A 23,276-nucleotide genomic window follows, 5' to 3' on the forward strand; every position below is an offset into this window, starting at 1 on the left:
AGCAAATTAGCTACTGCAAGACATCAACACAAGCTGATCAGAAACAGAGATGTTTTTCTGAAAATTACGTTTTGCTTAGGGAGTGATTTGATTGGTCTGAAGCCAAATCCAAACTAGCCTCCCTTGGGGGGCATTTTGCTGCACCAGGACAACCCACAGTTGAGCTCAGCTCAACGCTAATTGGCAAATTATTTTGTATACATTTTTTATCAAGGGAGGCCAAATTCTTGCTGGCATCAATCAATCAAATGGTACGGCGGCAACATGTTATACTCTTTTGGTCCAGACAGATACATGGGCTACTCATACTGAGACAGAGGACAAATGATTTCCTCGCTCTGATTTGTGAGATTCAGCCACTTGCAAATTGGCTGAAAATTATGAAAAAACAGAGAGATGAAAGATCAATTATTTTATCATTTTAATATTTCTATTGGTCATATATTTGGGAAGCCTGGCTTCCCTTGGCATCCACGTCAAGTACGGGCTCTAGCTGGGCCACTCAAGAGCATTCAGACTTGTCCCAAAGCCACTCCTGCGTTGTCTTGGCTGTCTGCTTAGGGTCGTTGTCCTGTTGGAAGGTGAAGCTTTGCCCCTAGTCTGAGGTCCTGAGCACTGTGGAGCAGGTTTTCATCAAGGATCTTTGCTCCCTTCATCTTTGCCTCGATCCTGACTAGTCTCCCAGCTCATGCTGCTGAAAAACATCCCAACAGCATGATGCTGCCACCACCATGCTTCACCTTAGGGATGGTGCCAGGTTTCCTCCAGGCGTGACACTTGGCATTCAGGCCAAAGAGTTCAGTCTTCGTTTCATCAGACCAGAGAATCTTGTTTCTCATGGTCTGAGAGTCTTTAGGTAGCTTTTGGAAAACTCCAAGCAGGCTGTCATGTGCCTTTTACTGAGGAGTTGCTTCTGTCTGGTCACTCTACCATAAAGGCCTGATTGCTGGAGTGCTGCAGAAATGGTTGTCCTTCTGGAAGGTTCTCCTATCTCCACAGAGGAACTCTAGAGCTCTGTCAGTGACCATCAGGTTCTTGGTCACCTCCCTAACCAAGACCCTTCTCCCCAGATTGCTCAGTTTGGCCAGGCTGTCAGCTCTAGAAAGATGCTTCTTCCATTTATGAATGATGGAGGCCACTATTTTCTTGGGGATCTTCGATGCTGCAGACATTTTTTGGTAACCTTCTCTGCCTCACATAGACAATTGTGTGCATTTTCAAATCATGTCTAATCAATTGAATTTACCACGGGTGGACTCCAATCAAGTTGTAGAAACATCTCAAGGATGATCAGTGGAAACAGGATGCACCTGAGCTCACTTTGAGTCTCATAGCAAAGGGTCTGAATACTTATATATACACTGCTCAAAAAAATAAAGGGAACACTAAAACAACACAATGTAACTCTAAGTCAATCACACTTCTGTGAAATCAAACTGTCCACTTAAGAAGCAACACTGATTGACAATAAATTGCACATGCTGTTGTGCAAATGGAATAGACAACAGGTGGAAATTATAGGCAATTAGAAAGACACCCCCAATAAAGGAGTGGTTCTGCAGGTGGCGACCACAGACCACTTCTCAGTTCCTATGCTTCCTGGCTGATGTTTTGGTCACTTTTGAATGCTGGCAGTGCTTTCACTCTAGTGGTAGCATGAGACGGAGTCTACAACCCACACAAGTGGTTCAGGTAGTGCAGCTCATCCAGAATGGCACATCAATGCGAGCTGTGGCAAGAAGGTTTGCTGTGTCTGTCAGCGTAGTGTCCAGAGCATGGAGGCGCTACCAGGAGACAGGCCATTACATCAGGAGATGTGGAGGAGGCCGTAGGAGGGTAACAACCCAGCAGCAGGACCGCTACCTCCGCCTTTGTGCAAGGAGGAGCAGGAGGAGCACTGCCAGAGCCCTGCAGAATGACCTCCAGCAGGCCACAAATGTGCATGTGTCTGCTCAAATGGTCAGAAAGAGACTCCATGAGGGTGGTATGAGGGCCCGACGTCCACAGGTGGGGGTTGTGCTTACAGCCCAACACCGTGCAGGACGTTTGGCATTTGCCAGAGAACACCAAGATTGGGAAATTCGCCACTGGCGCCCTGTGCTCTTCACAGATGAAAGCAGATGAAAACATCCTCCAGCATGACCGGTTTGGCGGTGGGTCAGTCATGGTGTGGGGTGGCATTTCTTTGGGGGGCCGCACAGCCCTCCATGTGCTCGCCAGAGGTAGCCTGACTGTCATTAGGTACCGAGATGAGATCCTCAGACCCCTTGTGAGACCATATGCTGGTGCGGTTGACCCTGGGTTCCTCCTAATGCAAGACAATGCTAGACCTCATGTGGCTGGAGTGTGTCAGCAGTTCCTGCAAGAGGAAGGCATTGATGCTATGGACTGGCCCGCCCGTTCCCCAGACCTGAATCCAATTGGGCACATCTGGGACATCATGTCTCGCTCCATCCACCAACATTTGACTGGCACCTTACAAATCAAATCAAATCAAATTGTATTAGTCAAATGCGCTGAATACAGTGAAACGCTTACTTACGAATCCCTGAACAACAATGCAGTTGAAAGGAAAAATGGATAAGAAAAATAAATAAAAGTCACAATTAATTCAAGAGCAGCAGTATATATACAAATAAAATCTTTAACCAGTTCCATTTAAGGACCCCAAAAATTACAAATTACAAATTAAATAGTGAGATTTTCGATGTTTCAATTCCATGGCTTATGGTTTATAAACTGATATACAAAACAACGCTGGATTCAAAACTTTGTGTTTTTCTATTTAAATTATGATACACTACTGTTCAAAAGTTTGGGGTCACTTAGAAATGTCCTTGTTTTTGAAGGAAAAAAATAATAATTGTCCATTAAAATAACATCAAATTGATCAGAAATACAGTGTAGACATTGTTAATGTTGTAAATGACTATTGTAGCTGGAAACGGCTGATTTTTAATGGAATATCTACAGAGGCTCATTATCAGCAACCATCACTCCTGTGTTCCAATGGCACTTTGTGTTAGCTAATCCAAGTTAATCATTTTAAAAGGCTAATTGATCATTAGAAAAACATTTTGCAATTCTGCATATAGCACTACTGGGTGACTTGAAAAGCCATAGTCATTTGATCAATGATATAATAATACTCTTAGTAAGAATGTTTATTTAATTTACAATCTGTAGAAACTATGAGAATAGAAAGCTTTTTTGTGAAACATCACAGCACAGTTGAAAAGTAGAATGGCAAGTAGAAGATAGATGGGATGGGTTGAGGGTAGCAAGAAAAACAAGATGGTGTAAAATGTATCGTGTTCGTAAAATGTATATAGTATGTTCACAAACTAGTTCCCAAACATTTTCACTCAGGCCCCTTTCTAGCATTGGGGAACATTTGTGACCCACCACCTGGATTCGGTCCTATGTAGCTAAATTTGAAGTGGTGTTTTTTACATTGGATAAAAGTAGAAACTCCGAGCTAGAAAATTGTATATCATACACTGCAGTTGAGGAACAATGAGAAAGTCATTCTGCTTTGAAAGTTGATAAACTTGTAACCCCACTTTTGAGAAAATGGCCCTTGAATGTTTTGGTACAGCTACTGGAGAGCTCTTCTTTGTCTACACCCATGCAGCATCGTCCACACTCTCTTAAGCCTTAGCCCCACCCATATATTTAAGGATTCACGGTGTAGTAAACAAACAAAGATTTCAAGACTAAACGTGGTGAAAGTAAGTAGCAATATCTAGTCCTTGGCCTATGTCATCATCTGATTTTGGTGCAGGTCATGTTGTTCTTCACTTTACTGTCTCTGGTAAACACACACTATATCAAATATAATCTAAGTTTATTTGTCACATGCACAGGATACAGAAGGTGTAAATGGTACAGTTAAAAGGTTACTTGCATAGTTGGATTATCCACACATACTTTGCATCTTATGTTATAGACAGAAGCATGCTACATGGCAGACCAATCCAAACTCATCTCTGCATTTCCAGACCATCCATTATCACACAATCATGGCTAGCAGGAAGGTTCCTGTATTTCTTCCGTGGCTAAACCAACCAGTTTGTTATTAAAGCACGTGAAGGTTCACATGTTCCAAAAAAAAAATGTTTTTATAAAAATAAAACATTAAAATGCCTCACTGATGATGGATGGATGTTATAAACACTGGGATAATTAAGTCCCTCTAGATTGATGCTGTGTGTGTTTGTGCTTGTGCGTGTGTGTGTGTGTTTCCCCCTCCCCAGTGCTGGACTGTCCTGCGCTGACCCTGCAGAGCTCTCGTAGTCTAGACACTTTGTCAGACCTGAAGCTGCAGCGTCTGGAGGTGGAGCTAGAGAGGGCGCGGCATGAGGCCGAGCGGGCGTGTCAGAGGGAAGAGGAAGTGAAGGCCGAGTGTGAGAGACTGCAGGAGGAGCTGAGACAGATCCAGAACAACCACATAGGGAGGGTCAGTGAACAACACACACACACACACACACACATATCTAACACACTGGTATGTATAACAAACTGATATATTCTCCCTCTATTTTCTTAAGCATAGTCACTTCTGTCTAACTCTTGTTCTCGCCTGGCTCTTGCTGTCACATTTTGTCCAATCTACTTCGAGCACCTGCATGCTAATGTAATTTCATGCTCTACTTCGGCAGGAAATGACTTCGCCGTGTGAGCAGTGTGATGTGGAGTGGATAAAGAAGGTGGGAGATGAGCAGTAAGTGATGACGACAACAACCATTTACTATGTGACACCATAAGACCTGCAACTTTTTAGCTGTCGGATAGAGAGAGGGAGAGGTTGGGAGGGACAGAAGGAGAGAAAGAGGTATGAGATAAATAGTTTGAGAGAGAGAGAGAGGCAGAGAGAGACATACAGAGGGCGAGAGAGAGGAGAAGAGAGACAGAGAGAGAGAATAGTAGCAGACAGTAATGTTTCACTAGGATCTGTACCTGACTCATATCTGAAGGTCTAGACCAGGGATGGGCAACTTTGATGGGGACGGGGGCCGCAGTGGCTCGTGGGACTGCCTACAACACCAGTGGAGGTCAGTGCTTTTTAATGAGCAAGGCCTTATTTCTATTACAGCATATTGGATGACTGTCATTCATATTCCATTCACCCAGTTCAATGTAACATCGATAGGTTGAGGCTGTTACATCATGAGATTGCTGCAACCTAGCCAATGAATGGAAGTTTACAACGTAGGTGCGCACAGGTCAAAAGAACAGTCATGCCTTGCACACTCTTGCCTGCATCTAGCTGATCTAGGCTGTAATCAGTAGTCCAACGGTTGCAAAGGAGAGTATCTATTGGACAAATTCAGGTATGTTTTTCCCCGTTTGCTTCCATTTAAGAAAAGTTTTTCAACAGAATCAGCGGATTGAATTACACCCCTGAACACACACAAACAGTTCACTTTCATAGCCACATACAAACAGCTCGTCGTATTCCTCCTCACGTCTACGTGCTCTCCTCCTCTCACCTTTTCCCTTTGCTTGTGGATTTTAATGCACAACACATCAGCTGTCTGTGACCAGGCGAAAAAAACATTTCCAAGCCAAATCTTCATATCATAACCGCTACACAAGGCCTACATCGTTATCACCATATTAGCTAAAGTAATGTCATAGTCAACATAGTCTAATAGAAATAACGTGTTAGTAAACTTGCTACAATCATGCAGTACAGTGTACAGTCAGTAAGCAGTTTAGCAGTTACACTGGCGGGCCACGGTGGCAATAATTTACACTGAACAAAAATATAAACGCAATATGAAACAGTTTTTTACGGAGTTGCAGTTCATATAAGGAAATCAGTTCATTTAAATTAATTCATTATACCTTAATGTATGGATTTCACATGACTGGGAATACAGATATGCATCTGTTCGTCACAGATACCTTTACAAAAAAGGGAGGGGCATTGATCAGAAATCCAGTCAGTATCTGAAGTGACCACATTTGCCTCATGCAGCGCGACACATCTCCTTCGCATAGGGTTGATCAGGCTGTTGATTGTGGCCTGTGGGAATGTTGTCCCTCCTCTTCCATGGCAGTGCAAGGTTGCTGGATATTGTCGGGAACTGGAACACACTGTCGTACACGTAAATCAAGAGCATCCCAAACAGGCTCAATGGGTGACATGTCTAGTGTGTATGCAGGCCATGGAAGAAGACATTTTCAGCTTTCAGGAATTGTGTTCAGATCCTTGTGACATGGGACTGTGCATTATCATGCTGAACATGAAGTGATGGGGGCGGATGAATGGCACGACAACGGGTCTCAGGATCTCGTCACGGTATCTCTGCCATCGATAAAAGGCAGTTGTGTTCATTGTCCGTTTTACAGCTAATTTCCTGCAATTCTACACATTTTTCCATAGGGTAGAGGCAAATATTTGCAGTTTTTAATATGATAACTGATGAACAATGGGCCTGAGGTGGCACGTAGCCTAGTGGCTAGATCGTTGAGCCAGTAACCAAAAGGTTGCTGAATCAAATGCCAGAGCTGACAAGGTCAAAATCTGTCGTTCTGCCATTGAGCTAGCCGATAACCCACTGTTCCCCGGGCGCCGAAGACGTGTATGTCGATTATGGCAGCCCCCCGCACCTCTCTGATTCAGAGTGTAGCTTTGTAGCTGACAGCTAGACTCATTTACCAATCGAAAATAAAAATGCTCCTTATTAAGTGACTGCTGATGCACAATTGCACCTTGTGTATTCTATTATTCTAACTTTCAACAGTAAGTTGGGACCATGACTGACTTCCCCTCCCGCCAAACATTTTTATTTTATTGATTTATTACTATTGTCACGCCCTGGTGTGGCATGGGGTTTTTGTATTGTGGTGTGTTTTGTCTTGGGGTTTTGGTGTGTATGTATTGGGATTGTAGCTAGTGGGGTTATCTAGCAAAGTCTATGGCTGTCTGGAGTGGTTCTCAATCAGAGGCAGGTGTTTATCGTTGTCTCTGATTGGGAACCATATTTAGGCAGCCATATTCTTTGAGTTTGTCGTGGGTGATTGTCCTTAGTGTCTTCGTTCCTGTCGCTGTGTTAGTTGACACAAGTATAGGCTGTTTCGGTTTTCGTTACGTTTATTTGTTTTGTAGTGTTTGTATTGATTTGTGTTTACGTTTTGTTGATTAAACATGGATCGCAATCTACACGCTGCATTTTGGTCCGATCCTTGTTCCACCTCTTCGTCAGAGGAGGAGATAGAAGAAAACCGTAACAGAATCACCCACCACCAACGGACCAAGCAGCGTGTCAACAGGCAGGAGCAGCCCAAAGAGGAGATGCGCTATAAGGATTTCTGGACATGGGAGGAAATCCTAAACGGAGAAGGACCCTGGGCTCAGCCTGGAGAATATCGCCGCCCCAAAGAAGAACTGGAGAGGCGCCGGTATGAGGGGGCAGCACGGCGACTCGGAAGGAAGCCTGAGAGTCAGCCCCAAAAATCTATTGGGGGGCTCAGGGAGAGTGTGGCAGAGTCATGAGTCAGACCTGAGCCAACTCTCCCTGTTTATCGTGAGGAGCCAAGGAGGAGACCAGAACCAGAGCCGGTGTTGGAGGTGAGCGAAACAGAGACTGTGAAGGAGTTAATGGGGAAATTGGAGGAGAGAGAAATGAGGGAGTTGCTGTGTTGGTGCTTTTTGCATGGAATTCGCCCGACGGAACGTGTCGGGGATTTGATGGCACCTGGGTTAGCGCTCCATACTCGTCCTGAGGTGCGTGTTAGTCGGCTGGTGAAGTTGGTGCCAGCCTCACGCACCAGGCCTCCTGTGCACATCCCTAGCCTTGCACGTCCTGTGCCAGCACTGCTCTCAAGATCTCCAGTACGCCTTCACGGTCTAGCCCATCCTGTGCCACCTCCACACTCCAGCCCTCCGGTAGCAGCTCCCCGCACCAGGCTTCCTGTGCGTGTTCTCGGTTCAGTACCACCAGTACCAGCATCAGGCCTACAGTGCGCCTCGCCTCTCCAGTGCTGCCGGAGCCTTTCTCCTCTACAGCGCTGCTGGAGTCTCCCGCCTGTTCAGCGCAGCCAGAGCCTCTCTCCTGCGCTGCCGGAGTCTCCCGCCTGTTCAGCGCAGCCAGAGCTGCCAGCCGACATGGAGCAGCCAGAGCTGCCAGCCGGCATGGAGCAGCCAGAGCTGTCAGTCTGCATGGAGCAGCCAGAGCTGTCAGTCTGCATGGAGCAGCCAGAGCTGTCAGTCTGCATGGAGCAGCCAGAGCTGTCAGTCTGCATGGAGCAGCCAGAGCTGTCAGTCTGCATGGAGCTGTCAGTCTGCATGGAGCAGCCAGAGCTGCCAGTCTGCACGGAGCTGCCAGTCTGCACGGAGCTGCCAGTCTGCACGGAGCTGCCAGTCTGCACGGAGCCGCCAGTCTGTAAGAAGCCGCCAGAGCTGTCAGCCTACATGGAGCAGCCAGAGCCGCCAGTCAGCGTGGAGCAGCCAGTCAGCATGGAGCAGCCAGATCTTTCAGTCTGCCAGGATCCGGCAGTCGGCCAGACTCTTCCAGATCTGCCAGACTCTTCCAGATCCGCCAGTCAGCCAGACTCTTCCAGATCCGCCAGTCAGCCAGACTCTGCCAGTCAGCCAGACTCTTCCAGATCTGCCAGTCAGCCAGACTCTTCCAGATCTGCCAGTCAACCAGACTCTTCCAGATCTGCCAGTCAACCAGACTCTTCCAGATCCGCCAGTCAGCCGGGATCTGCCAGAACTGCCAGGATCCGCCAGTCGGCCAGGATCCGCCAGATCCGCCAGTCGGCCAGGATCCGCCAGATCCGCCAGTCGGCCAGGATCCGCCAGATCCGCCAGTCGGCCAGGATCTGCCAGTATCTGCCAGTCAGCCAGGATCTGCTGAAACCACCAGCCAGCCAGGATCTGGTAGATCTACCTACCTGCCTGAGCTTCCTCTCACTCCTGAGCTTCCTCTCACTCCTGAGCTTCCTCTCACTCCTGAGCTTCCTCTCACTCCTGAGCTTCCTCTCACTCCTGAGCTTCCTCTCACTCCTGAGCTTCCTCTCACTCCTGAGCTTTCTCTCACTCCTGAGCTTTCTCTCACTCCCGAGCTTTCTCTCACTCCTGAGCTTTCTCTCACTCCCGAGCTTCCCCTCAGTCCCGAGCTGCCCCTCAGTCCCGAGCTGTCCTTCAGTCCCGATCTGCTCCTCAGTCCAGTGGGTTTCTGGGTGAGGACTACTAGGCCATGGTCGGCGGCGAGGGTGGACTATCCAGGGACGCGAGGAGAGGGGACTAAGACATTGACTGAGTGGTTTCCACGTCCCGTGCCGGAGCCGCCACCATGGACAGACGCCCACCCGGACCCTCCCTATTGTTTTGAGGTGCGTTCGGGAGTCCGCACCTTAGGGGGGGGGTTCTGTCACGCCCTGGTCTAAGTATTTTGTGTTTTTCTTCATGTATTGGGTCAGGCCAGGGTGTGGCATGGGGTTTTTGTATTGTGGTGTGTTTTGTCTTGGGGTTTTGGTGTGTATGTATCGGGATTGTAGCTAGTGGGGTTATCTAGCAAAGTCTATGGCTGTCTGGAGTGGTTCTCAATCAGAGGCAGGTGTTTATCGTTGTCTCTGATTGGGAACCATATTTAGGCAGCCATATTCTTTGAGTTTGTCGTGGGTGATTGTCCTTAGTGTCTTCGTTCCTGTCGCTGTGTTAGTTGACACAAGTATAGGCTGTTTCGGTTTTCGTTATGTTTATTTGTTTTGTAGTGTTTGTATTGATTCGTGTTTACGTTTTGTTGATTAAACATGGATCGCAATCTACACGCTGCATTTTGGTCCGATCCTTGTTCCACCTCTTCGTCAGAGGAAGAGAACCGTAACAACTATGCTTTAAATTAGTCCCATCGCTGGTCTAGACATTAGAGGGTCTAAAGGGTCATCTCTAGGGAACTCATTAGAATCTAAATGAGCTTTTTTCCAGGCCCATCTTAAAGTAGAACTCTGCCTAGAATAATGGCCTTTCCATTGCATTTGCATGCATTGACATTACTTGTACATTAGTGCCCATACACCTTGCACTGGATCATTTTGTGGACCTCTGTGTCTTTCAATGTGGGGAACTGTTTTGTCTTGTGTGGTAATATATAAGACAACAGTAGAGGGCAGTGTGAGCACAACGTTTCCTGACAGCAGTTCTTCATGCACTGACACCTCTGTGGGGACTATGCGCCCCTCTACCCCATTCAGTCTCCCCATCCTCCTACACACATCAGTCACACCACATACAGCTCGCCCACTAGCTGTATGAAAAACCAACATGTGAAACGTGAATACTGTTTCGGTAAGAAAGTGGATGTAAATTGCACTGTAGAGAGGTTGAGATTGAGTGGGGCAGAGGCCAGTGAGGGGAAGCCTACTACTTTTCCAGACCTCAGTCACATCTTGGTTTCACTGCCTTACTCACCTTATTTTCTTTCTGAATGAGAGCTGACTTCTTGTAAGAGCTCTTGTTTAATGTAAATGGCTCTTAGATTCTTGTGAAACTGGTCGCGTGTTGCATGTTCTGGAGACACAGACAATTATGATGTTTGACTTCAAATTTTGTAATTCCCCTGCAGAAAAATGCAGAGATTATTAAATGTGATAATTGAATTGTGTAGACTATTTTGGAATGAACTTGACATGGTTGACATACTTGTTTACAATTGTAATTGCTTTGTTCAGTTCCACAGTATGGAGATCACATTTTCAATCTCAAACAAATTCAGAAAGTAAAAGGGAACACAGTAAGGAACAGCAGAGAATAGACCTCCTGTGTTATAAATGTGTTATTACTGTACAGTGGCTTCTGACGGTGTGTAGGCTGTGGACATGAGTCGAAAGCCCGCACATATTTAGTGCTTGTTTCATCAGGCCTCATTACTACTGCCTCTGTGACACAGGAGATTGGTGGCACCTTCATCTGGGAGGACGGGCTCGTGGTAATGGCTGGAGTGGAATCACTGGAAATGGTATCAAATACATCAAACACATAAACTATTCCAGCCATTATTATGAGCCGTTCTCCCCTCAGCAGCCTCCACTGCTCTGTGACGTTAGATACCGGTACCTGTAATCATCCATTACCTTTTATTAAATATCACTAACCAATGGAACTTTTATTGAGAAATTGTACGGTGTATGTATACTACCATTCAAAAGTTTGGGGTCACTTAGAAATGTCCTTTGTTTTTGAAGGAAAATAACACTTTTTGTCCATTAAAATAACCTCAAATTGATCAGAAATACAGTGTAGACATTGTTAACTTCTTGGCGCACCCATCCCTTTAGCGGGATCATTTTCATCAACATCTGTTGGATTGCAGCGCACCAAATTAAATTACTAAAAATATTTAATTTTCATGAAATCACAAGTGCAATATAGCAAAACACAGCCTAGCTTGTTGTTAATCCACCTGGCGTGTCAGATTTCCAAAAAGCTTTTCTATGTAAGGGCATCTCTCTCAGCAGACAAAACATTACAAACAGCTAGCAGCAAAGTAGATTGGTCACGAAAGTCAGAAAAGCAATAAAATGAATCGCTTACCTTTGATCTTCAGATGTTTGCACTCACGAGACTCCCAGTTACACAATAAATGTAGCTACTATCCTTTTGTTTCACAAATATTATTTTATATCCAAAATACCTCCATTTAGTTGGCGCGTTTTGTTCAGAAATCCATAGGCTTCGAGCGGTCAGGGCAGGGCAGATAAAAATTCCAAATAGTATCCGTAAAGTTCGTAGAAACATGTCAAACGTTTTTTATAATCAATCCTCAGGTTGTTTTTACAATAAATAATCGATAATATTTCAACCGGACCGGACCGTAGCTTTTTCAATAGGGGAGAGAGAGAAAATGTCTGCTCCAAGCTGTTGTGCTTGCAAAACTCTGCAGGCACCCAGCCATCCACTGATGCGATGTGATCGTTCTCGCTCATCTTTCAGAATAAAAGCCTGAAACTATGTCTAAAGACTGTTCACACCATGTGAAAGCCATAGGGAAAGGAATCTGGTTGATATCCCTTTAAATGGAGGGAAGGCATGCAATGGAACAGAGAGGTTTCAGGAAAAACAGCACTTCCGGGTTGGAATTTCCTCAGGTTTTCGCCTGCAATATCAGTTCTGTTATACTCACAGACAATATTTTGACAGTTTTGGAAACTTAGAGTGTTTTCTATCCTAATCTGACAATGATATGCATATTCTAGATTCTGGGCCTGAGAAATAGGCAGTTTCATTTGGGTACGTTTTTCATCGAAACATCAAAATACTGCCCTCTACACTAAACAGGTTAATGTTGTAAATGACTATTGTAGCTGGAAACGGCTGATTTTTAATGGAATATTTACATAGACATACAGAGGCCTCTTATCAGCAACCATCACTCCTGTGTTCCAATGGCACGTTGTGTTAGCTAATCCAAGTTTATAATTTTAAAATGCTAATTGATCATTAGAAAACCCTTTTGCAATTATATTAGCACAGCTGAAAACTGTTGTTCTGTTTATAGAATCAATAAACCTGGCCTTTAGACTAATTGAGTATCTGGAGCATCAGAATTTGTGGGTTCAATTACAGGCTCAAAATGGCCAGAAACAAAGACCTTTCTTCTAAAACTCATTAGTCTATTCTTCTATTCTATTCTACTCCATTCACAGAACAGAGCAAACTGGCTCTAACCAGAATAGAAAGAGGAGTGGGAGGCCCTGGTGCACAACTGAGCAAGAGGACAAGTACATTAGAGTGTCTAGTTTGAGAAACAGACGCCTCACAAGTTGTCAACTGGCAGCTTCATTACTACCTAGTGGCAGCTTCAATAGTACCTGTAAAACACCAATCTCAACATCAACAGTGAAGAGGCGACTCTGGGATGCTGGCCTTCTAGGCAGAGTTGCAAAGAAAAAGCCATATCTCAGACTGCCAATAAAAAGAAAAGATTAGGATGGGCAAAAGAAGACAGACACTGGACAGAGTAAGATTGGGGGAAAAAAAGTGTTATGGACAGACCCATCTAAGTTTGAGGTGTTCGGATCACAAAGAAGAACATTCATGAGATGCAGAAAAAATTAAAAGATGCTGGATAGGTGCTTGACACCATCTGTCAAGCATGGTGGAGGCAATGTGATGGTCTGGGGGTGCTTTGGTGGTGGTAAAGTGGGATATTTGTACAGGGTAAAATGGATCTTGAAGAAGGAAGGCTATCACTCTATTTTGCACTGCCATGCCATACCCTGTGGACAGCGTTAAATTGGAGCCAAATTCCAGGACAATGACCCAAAGCACAGCTCCAAACTATGCAAGAACTATTTAGGGAAGAAGCTCTCTATAGTGGAGTGGCCAGCACAGCCACATCTCAATGCTATTGAGCTGTTGTGGGAGCAGATTTACCATATGGTATGTAAATTGTGCACATCAAGCCAATACAAATTGTAGGAGGTGCTTCAGGCAGTATAGGGTGAAATCTCTTCAGATTACCTCAAGAAATTGACAACTAGAATGCCAAAGGTCTGTGTAACCGGTTCTGCACCGGTACCTTTCTGTGTTGTGTTCTGGTAAGGTGTAGGTGGAACATAAGGCTCTGAACACAATTCAGCTGGTTGTCTCTCTTTTAATGGAATGGATACAAATACAAGGCAAAAGTTACTGCTGCAGTCTGGACTCCATACAAGTATATTTGCCTGATAAAAGACAGTGCAGAAAACCAAGGAGAAAATCATTTATGATTTTATCATTTATCATTTACTCACAATGTCTGCACCTGAAAGAGACCCTCTCCCGCCACAAAGCTAACGATAGTTGAGCTAGCCTTGCAAAGTTGCACTCGAACATTATCCCCATTCACATTATATATATTCCTATAGACAATAATGCAACACTAAATCAGTGACGATATAACTTTTGCTTGTCTTTTCTTGTGAATTTGTGAACATTTGCGAACTACAAGTCACTATAAGTGGCACACGTGAACACCAAGATCTCATCTCTGCTACCTAAGCTATCTGCAAGCAGATTCAGAGGAATCTAAGATTGATCAGGCCTGGGAACCTTCTAGACAAATACGATGCCACGTACATCATACAACACTCGTCCTCACATCACATTATCCCTTGACACCATTCTACACATCACTTACAGTCGTGGCCAAAAGTTTTGAGAATGACACAAATATTAATTTTCACATAATTTTTGCTGCTTCAGTGTCTTTAGATATTTTTGTCAGATGTTACTTGGTGTCAAAGGCTTTAATTGACAATTACATGAAGTTGATGAAAAGAGTCAATATTTGCATTGTTGACCCTTCTTTTTCAAAACCTCTGCAATCTGCCCTGGCATGCTGTCAATTAACTTCTGGGCCACATGGCAGCCCATTCTTGCATAATCAGTGCTTGGAGTTTGTCAGAATTTGTGGGTTTTTGTTTGTCCACCCGCCTCCTGAGGATTGACCTCAAGTTTTCAATGGGATTAAGGTCTGGGGAGTTTCCTGGCCATGGACCCAAAATATTGATGTTTTGTTCCCCGAGCCTCTTAGTTATTACTTTTGCCTTATGGAAAGGTGCTCCATCATGCTGGAAAGCCCACTCCCTTGGCTGAGAAGCAACCCCACACATGAATGGTCTCGGGATGCTTTGCTGTTGGCATGACACAGGACTGACGGTAGGGCTCACCTTGTCTTCTCCAGATCAACTTTTTTCCGGATGCCCCAAACCAAAGGGATTCATCAGAGAAAATGACTTTACCCCAGTCCTCAGCAGTCCAATCCCTGTACCTTTTGCAGAATATTAGTCTGTCCCTGATGTTTCTCATGGAGAGAAGTGGCTTCTTTGCTGCCCTTCTTGACACCAGGCCATCCTCCAAAAGTTTTCGCCTCACTGTGTGTGCAGATGCACTCACGCCTGCCTGCTACCATTCCTGAGCAAGCTCTGTACTGGTGGTGCCCCAATACCGCAGCTGAAACAACTTTAGGAGACGGTTCTGGCGCTTGCTGGACTTTCTTGGGCGCCCTGAAGCCTTCTTCACAACAATTGAACCACTCTTCTTGAAGTTCTTGGTGATCCGATAAATGGTTGATTTAGGTGCAATCTTACTGGCAGCAATATCCTTGCCTGTGAAGCCATTTTTGTGCAAAGCAATAATGACGACACGTGTGTCCTTGTAGGTAACCGTGATTGAAAGAGGAAGAACAATGATTCGAAGCACCACAATCCTTTTGAAGCTTCCAGTCTGTTATTTGAACTCAATCAGCATGACAGAGTGATCTCCAGCCTTGTCCTCGTCACCACTCACACCTGTGTTAACGAGAGAAACACTGACATGATGTCAGCTGGTCCTTTTGTGGCATGGCTGAAATGCAGTGGAAATGTTTTTTTGGAATTCAGTTCATTTGCATGGCAAAGAGGGACTTTGCAATTAATTGCAATTCATCTGATCACTCTTCATAACATTCTGAAATATATGCAAATTGCCATCATACAAACTGAGGCAGCAGACGTTGTGAAATTAATATTTGTGTCATTCTCAAAACATTTGGCCACGACTGGCTTTACATATCCATAAATAATCCTCAGAACAACAGAAGAAATAAAGAAAACCCTTTTTAAAACAGAGTTAGAACCCCCTTGGTGTTTCCTTTATCATGATGCCATATGTGTGTATGTAGGTTTCTGTCAATGACCGTGAACACCTTAGCTTCCCACTTGTCGGCAAGTTTTATTTTTTCCCTACTCCAGTTAAGTCGGAATTTTACATACACCTTAGCCAAATACATTTAAACTTAGTTTTTCACAATTCCAGACAATTAATCCAAGTTAACACTCCCTGTCTTAGGTTAGTTATGATCACCACTTTATTTTAAGAATGTGAAATGTCAGAATAATAGTGGAGAGAATGATTTATTTCAGCTTTTATTTCTTTCATCACATTCCCAGTGGGTCAAAAGTTTACATACACTCAATTAGTATTTGGTAACATTGCCTTTAAATGGTTTAACTTGGGTCAAACGTTTCGGAAAGCCTTCCACAAGCTTCCCACAATAAGTTGGGTGAATTTGGCCCATTCCTCCTGACAGAGCTGGTGTAGCTGAGTCAGGTTTGCATGCCTCCTTGCTCGCACATGCTTTTTCAGTTCTGCCCACACATTTTCTATAGGATTGACGTCAGGGCTTTGTGATGGCCACTCCAATACCTTGACTTTGTTGTCCTTAAGCCATTTTGCCACAACTTTGGAAGTATGCTTGGGGTTATTGTCCATTTGGAAGACCCATTTGTGACCAAGCTTTAACTTCCTGACTAATGTCTTGAGATGTTGCTTCAATATATCCACATCATTTTGCCTCCTCATGGCCTCCCGGGTGGCGCAGTGGTTAAGGGTGCCTTACTGCAGCGCCACCTGTCCCACCAGAGACTCTGGCTTCGCGCCCAGGCTCTGTCGTAACCGGCCACGACCGGGAGGTCTGTGGGGCGACGCACAATTGGCCTAGTGTCGTCCGGGTTAGGGAGGGTTTGGCCGGTAGGGATATCCTTGTCTCATCGCGCACCAGCGACTCCTGTGGCGGGCCTGGCGCAGTGCATGCTAACCAAGGTTGCCAGGTGCACGGTGCGGCTGGCTTCCGGGTTGGATGCGCGCTGTGTTAAGAAGCAGTGCGGCTTGGTTGGGTTGTGTATTGGAGAATGTATGACTTTCAACCTTCGTCTCTCCTGAGCCCGTACGGGAGTTGTAGCGATGAGACAAGATAGTAGCTACTAAACAATTGGATACCACGAAATTGGGGAGAAAAGGGGGTAAAAAGAAAATTGCCTCCTCATAATGCCATTTATTTTGCGAAGTGCACCAGTACCTCCTGCAGCAAAGCACCCCCACAGCATGATGCTGCCACCCCCGTGCTTCACGGTTGGGATAGTGTTCTTCGGCTTGCAAGCCTCCCCCTTTTTTCTCCAAACATAACGATGGTCATAATGGCCAAACAGTTCTAATTTTGTTTCAACAGACCACCAACAGACTTTTCTCCAAAAAGTACAATCTTTGTCCCCATGTGTAGTTGCAAACCGTAGTCTGGCTTTTTTAATGGCGGATTTGGAGCAGTGGCTTCTTCCTTGCTGAGCGGCCTTTCAGGTTATGTCGATATAGGACTCGTTTTACTGTGGATATAGATACTTTTGTATCTGTTTCCTCCAGCATCTTCACAAGGTCCTTTGCTGTTGTTCTGGGATTGATTTGCACTTTTCGCACCAAAGTACGTTCAACTCTAGGAGACAGAACACTTCTCTTTCCCGAGCGGTATGACGATTGAGTGGTCCCATGGTGTTTATACTTGCGTACTATTGTTTGTACAGATGAACGTGGTACCTTCAGGCGTTTGGAAATTGCTCCCAATGATAAACCACACTGGTTGAGGTCTACAATCTTTGTGGAGGTCTTGGCTGATTTCTTTTGATTTTCCTGTGATGTTAAACAAAGAGGCACTGCGTTTGAAGGTAGGCCTTGAAATATATCCACAGGTACACCTCCAATTGACTCAAATGATGTCAATTAGCCTATCAGAAGCTTGTAAAGCCATGACATAATTTTCAGAAATTTTCCACACTGTTTAAAGGCTTCTGACCCACTGCAATTGTGATACAGTGAATTATAAGTTAAATAATTTGTCTGTATGCAATTGTTGGAAAAATTCTTGTGTCATGCACAAAGTAGATGTCCTAACCGACTTACCAAAACTATAGTTTGTTTTAACAAGAGTGGTTAAAAAATGAGTTTTAATGACTCCAACCTAAGTGTATGTAAATTTCCAACTTCAACTGTAGGTATGTTGCAAAATCCTGACGTCAAGTCCATGGTACTGAAGTAGGTGTTTCTCCCTAGGGCTGCATGACAGTCAGATTGGTGTGGAAGTGACGTGCATCTTTGAGTGTCCTTGCATTTAGCCATCTGAAATCTGTACATATACGAAGACCACCATCTTTCTTCCACACCATTACTAGAGGGGAAGCATATTCGCTAACAAATTTCCTGATTATTTCCTGTTCCTCCATTTCCGTCAACACTTGTCGTAGTTTCTGGTAATGGGCAGGCGGAACCCTCCGATATGGTAGGTGAAATGGTATGTCCTCTGTGAGTCAAATGCGATGCTCAAAGCCCTTGGCTTCGCCACAATCCAGAGCGCTCTTGGAGAACACACCGTTGTAGTTAATAAGTAACTGAACTAATTTCTCTCTTGATGCTTGACTGATTGTTCGATGTCAACCCTCTCCCAACCCTACATCTAGCAGTCTCTGCTTCAAATCCACGGAGTCGGTTGTGATGGGCTGCTTTCCTAGAGTTCCCCCTTCCATCTTGCAGGAGCCTTGGAAAACGGTGAAGTCCTCCACAGCCAGACAGGGAGACACATCAGCCAGCTTACAGTTTCTCTTTAGAGTGAAAGGTTTGTCCGATAGGTTGGTGACTTTCATGGGCACCCACCTGTCGCCCCACATGGGTGTGATGACTCGACCCACCATGGTATTTTGTGGCATGGTCTTGGATGAAGTGGGTTCGACCACAATAGTGCTCCCTGGAGATATTGGCACGCTGTTGGGAAGCCTCCCCCATACTAGATGCTCTTGTTTAGCGAGGAGTGTGACATCCTGGTTGAGTTTGACTGTCCCTATTTTTCTGGGCATTTCTTCACTCTGCCAACATGTCAGGTTAGTCATCATGTTCAAGAAGTACTCACCTGCAGGTGATGGCTGCGAAGTACATTCTGATATGAGTCTCCAGTACTCGTCAGTACCCTTCATTTGATGCATAAGGTGTTTTATCAAGTTTGTACCGAGAATGAGATCATCATGCTGACCTGGGACTATGAGCACAGGGACTAAACAACTAATCCCGTACACGTTAAGGTCAATTTCATACATGCATTTTGGTTGTGCCGTTTTCTCCCCCGACACCAACGAGAATGACTGGCTCTGATCGTGGCTTCTTCTCTAGACTAATATTTTCCGCAAGCATTCTTTGGTCTGCTGCTTCACTTAAAGTACAGGCCATGGAGCCAGTGTCAAGCATCCCTTTCAATTGGAACTGGTTATTTACAGTGACTGGGGCATAAAACAGTTCATCAAATGGCGCTACTCTTTGTATATTCTGCGCTATGACCCGAACCCCTTCTGGTGCTGTACTACATGCGTTCACATATCGTCGTTCTAAATCTTCATCACAGTCGAGGGCTTGTTTCTCTTGATCTGCATATCCCCCCTCCAAATGCGGGTCCGCTAGTTTAACGTCTCTGCTCCATTGGTTGCTCGTGTGTGCTCCTCACTGTATCTAGGCCCAGGCTTCGGACAGTTTTTCTTCCAGTGAACTGACTCAAAGCCTGACAAACACAGACCCTCCCTTCTACAGTGTGCAAGTGTAGAGTTGTTTGAACCGTTACACACCTTGCAATATTTTCTGTAAGAGTACCCTTGGTTAGGTGGGTGTTGCGGTCTTACTGTTGTCTGAGTGTTCTGCGTTAGCACACGATCAAGTAAGCTTATCATGGTTGCATGCAGTTTCCTTCAGTTTGATTAGAGGGTGTGACAATTACCTCACTATGGTTAGGAGACACTGGACAAGATGTCACTTCATCTTCAAGTATAGGCGTCTGGACATGTGTGACCACCTGTCTCACAGCAGCAGGGCGCTTTGACTTGGTCAACATTTGGGCTTTCATTTCAGACTGATTCTCGTCTAGACGTTCTTGTATCTCAGTTGCTGTCCACCTATCAGCTGTTTTGAACTTTAAACCGCATGACCAACTTCATACCAGATAAATTAAGGGAGGGTGTGTCAGTGAATGTCTGGCCTGCACTGGAGCCCTGAGCATGTGCACCACTATCCTCCTTCCCCTCACCTTTCTTCCTAATTTGAGCTGATATAGACTGTCCTATCTGATGGGCGAGTTGTGTGATAAGATTTCCCAAGTTAGGACTGGCCACCTCTGAACTATCTGAGTGAGTGTCACTTAGCATAATTACAGGAGCAGAGGGTGTGTCGTTAGGCACCCGAGGAGAGCAAAACTTTGCTGAATCTATAACACCTATAGTTCTATCTGGGGTCTGAGGCAACTCCCTGAAAAACCTCCCTCTCCCAAGACCCAGTTCAAGCTCATCACTGAAAACAACAATATAAACAACAATATATTCCAACAATATAAGTCATATTCACTATCAATATACACATCTAAAATGAAATATATGTATCAACAATTTCAAATGAATCAGTTAATCTAAGAGATATACCTAACAAAACATTTGTTTTTTCCCCTTGCGTGTGTAAGAGATTTCACTTCCAACCTGTTTATAGCATAGCAACTCCCAGCGACCAAGTTGGTGTTGATAAACGGCGATTCACAATGACCCACGTTGATCCGGGTCACGGCACCAATGTAACCTTTTCTGCACCGGTACCTTTCTGCGTTGTGTTCTGGTAAGTTGTAGGTGGAAGATAAGGCTCTGGACACAATTCAGCTGCTTGTCTCTCTTTTAATGACTGCATGGAATGGAAACAAATACAAGGCAAAAATTACTGCTGTAGTCTGGACTCCATACAAGTATATGTGCCTCTCCTCATCACGCTCTGAGCTAACTGAGGAGTAAGAGTATGGCTCGCAATGATGACATCACAACATTAACACAATTTAGAAAAGAAATACAATAAAATAATTCACTCTTGGAAGTAATGAAATACATCTAAAAAATAACCTTAAAATAATTAAAAAAAAAATATATATTTTTTTTTAAATTACATTTTCGGTGAAAATACATCAAGTATATTTTACACCTGTTACATCCACAAGGCTGTAATTGCTGCAAATGGAGGACTCTTTGACGAAAGCAAAGTTTGAAGGACACAATTATTATTTCAATTAAAAATCATTATTTAGAACCTTGTCAACGTCTTGAATATATTTCCTATTCATTTTGCAACTCATTTCATGTAGGTTTTCATGGAAAACAATGACATTTCTACGTGACCCCAAACTTTTGAACGGTAGTGGATATGTTGAGTTATGTTTAGGATCTGCATTTCTTACAGTTGAGTGACAGCAGACAGGCTGTACTCAATAGTAGTATGGCAAAATAGATGTTAGAGCACAAACAAAAAGCTGTGTAGCAGTTACAGAAACAGCAAGCCTACAGTCCGTACTCTCTAATGTGTATTCAGAGGTCAGCTCCAGCTCATACGGCCCACACACAATTCCTTTCCCACACATACCAGCATATAGATTGGCTGTCATGAATCTCCTCTTGCTAGATACACACTCATCATCTCTCCTCCCACACACACACACACCTCCAAATAGCTTTTCCAAAGCAAAGGTGGCTGCAGTGCAATTGAAGTCTTGGTAGCTTTGATAACAAACATAAGAGATCACACACGCGTGAGTGAAATGTGTTGCATTCCAAGCCGTGCTTTTCAAAGATTGTCGAGAGGCGCAGGCGAAGTTGAGAATTGTGTGAGCAGAAGTGTGAAAAGGAAGTCGCGGATGTCAAAATAGTCAATAAATACAGTTTGATGCATAGAAAATCCAAGAGACTTGAGACTGTAACCGAGGTGTAAATAGTCACTCAGACATCCCCCTTGGACTGTAAAAGAAGGATAGGAGATTTCAGCTCTCAAATAGAATACCGGTACTTCCATATTCATGAAAGCTTTCAATAGAGGCAGTTAGGAAGGAGGGAATAAGGGCTTTCACTGTCATCAATGGCTTCCACGGTTCCTGTAAGTTATGTTTGGTCTCTTCTATTTTCAGGTTGTTGTGAAGGTGTTGAAGGGGCTTCAATAGCCCACTCATAGCCCTGTCTGAGTCATACAGAAACGTAGTGGGAGGACTTGGTAGGCCTGTCTGAAGGCCTAACTAAGTGATGGAATGTATGAATGTGTTGTCTATGGTCGAAATTATTTTGTTGAATTCTCAATTTTCCTAAAAATAGAGGTTCTATCGAGACCCTAAAATGGAAATGTGATGACATGTTTCTTAGATAAACAGATCTAGCTGTAATTCATTTCTGGTGTCAACACCATTCTCCTGGCTGAAATATATTGTGATGACAGTCATGTGTTCATGGAAAAGATTCAACAATAATGACTCATGATGACTGCCATTTCCTTTGTCTAATGGTTCAGTGTTTACTGGTCAAAAACCTCCAGGCAAAATGGGGTATGTTTTCTACTGCCTCCCTCTCACTCCTACACACAAAAAACCTAACACATTAAGACTCAATGAAGTTATTCAGTGGGTTGTGGAGAGTACTCTTCATTTTCCTATGACAAGGTGAGACTTCTCGTGTTGGCTCTCTAATTGGCATGGCCATATAAATTAATTGAGATGTTTCCTGATTCGCCGTTGTACAGTTGCAGTATGAAGAAGAAGTTGTTGTTTGTCCGTTGAAAATCTTTCTCTATATCTGTTGCTATCACTATGTAGAGTTAGCTGAGTCAGATTTTTATGGATATTGGTTTGAGAGCTCAGATAAGCTTTGTCTGGATACAGACTGGCACCTATCTACCACAGCATATCTACAGTACATACAGAAGGCATCATACTTATTCACCCCCTATGGATTTACAAAGTGGGCTTGAAATAGATTTTAAAATGTATAATTTGTTCATTGATCTTCCCAAAATACTCCATAATGTCAAAGTGAAAATATATTTTTTTAAACAAATTATATAACTAAAATATAGTTGTTGCATAAGTATTGATCACCTCTGTTTAAGCAAGCCTAAAATAGTCCCTCAGTCAAATATTGAATTTCAAGCATAGAGTCAACTACCAAGACCAGGGAGCTTTTAAAAAAAGCCTCATAAAGAAGGGCAGTGATTTGTAGATGGGTAACAATAACAAATCAGACCTTGAATATCTCTTTAAGCATGGCTAAGTTAATAATTCTGATGTGGATGATGTATTAAACCACCCAGACACATCAAAAGATACAGTGGTCCTTCTGAACTGAGCTGCAGGACAGGAAATAAACTGCTCAGGGATGTTACCATGAGGCCATTGGTGATTTTAAAACAGCTACCGAGTTCAATGGCTTTGATCGGAGAAAACTAAGGATTGATCAACAAGATTGTAGTTGTAATTGTAGTTGTAATTACATAAATGACTGAGTGAAAATATTCCCGAAACATGCATCCTGTATGCAACAGGGCACTAAAGTAATACTGCAACAACAAAAAACAAGGCATAGGAATACACGTTTTGGCTTTAATGTAAATCAAATCAAATCAAATTTTATTTGTCACATACACATGGTTA

The 23,276-nt window shown here is 44.0% G+C and overlaps 1 protein-coding gene across 1 annotated transcript in view; it reads left to right on the forward strand.

Moving 5' to 3' along the window:
- LOC112224752 (TANK-binding kinase 1-binding protein 1-like) overlaps positions 1 to 23,276 on the forward strand; it is a 121,440-nt gene that overhangs the window by 82,626 nt on the left and 15,538 nt on the right. Inside the window, exons 6-7 of the mRNA XM_042305922.1 lie at positions 4,257 to 4,459; positions 4,662 to 4,723. Of these exons, the coding sequence (XP_042161856.1) occupies positions 4,257 to 4,459; positions 4,662 to 4,723 (265 nt within the window). The remainder of the gene's footprint in view (positions 1 to 4,256; positions 4,460 to 4,661; positions 4,724 to 23,276) is intronic.

This window comes from Oncorhynchus tshawytscha, linkage group LG25 (genome assembly GCF_018296145.1).
Source record: "Oncorhynchus tshawytscha isolate Ot180627B linkage group LG25, Otsh_v2.0, whole genome shotgun sequence".
NCBI lineage: Eukaryota > Metazoa > Chordata > Actinopteri > Salmoniformes > Salmonidae > Oncorhynchus > Oncorhynchus tshawytscha.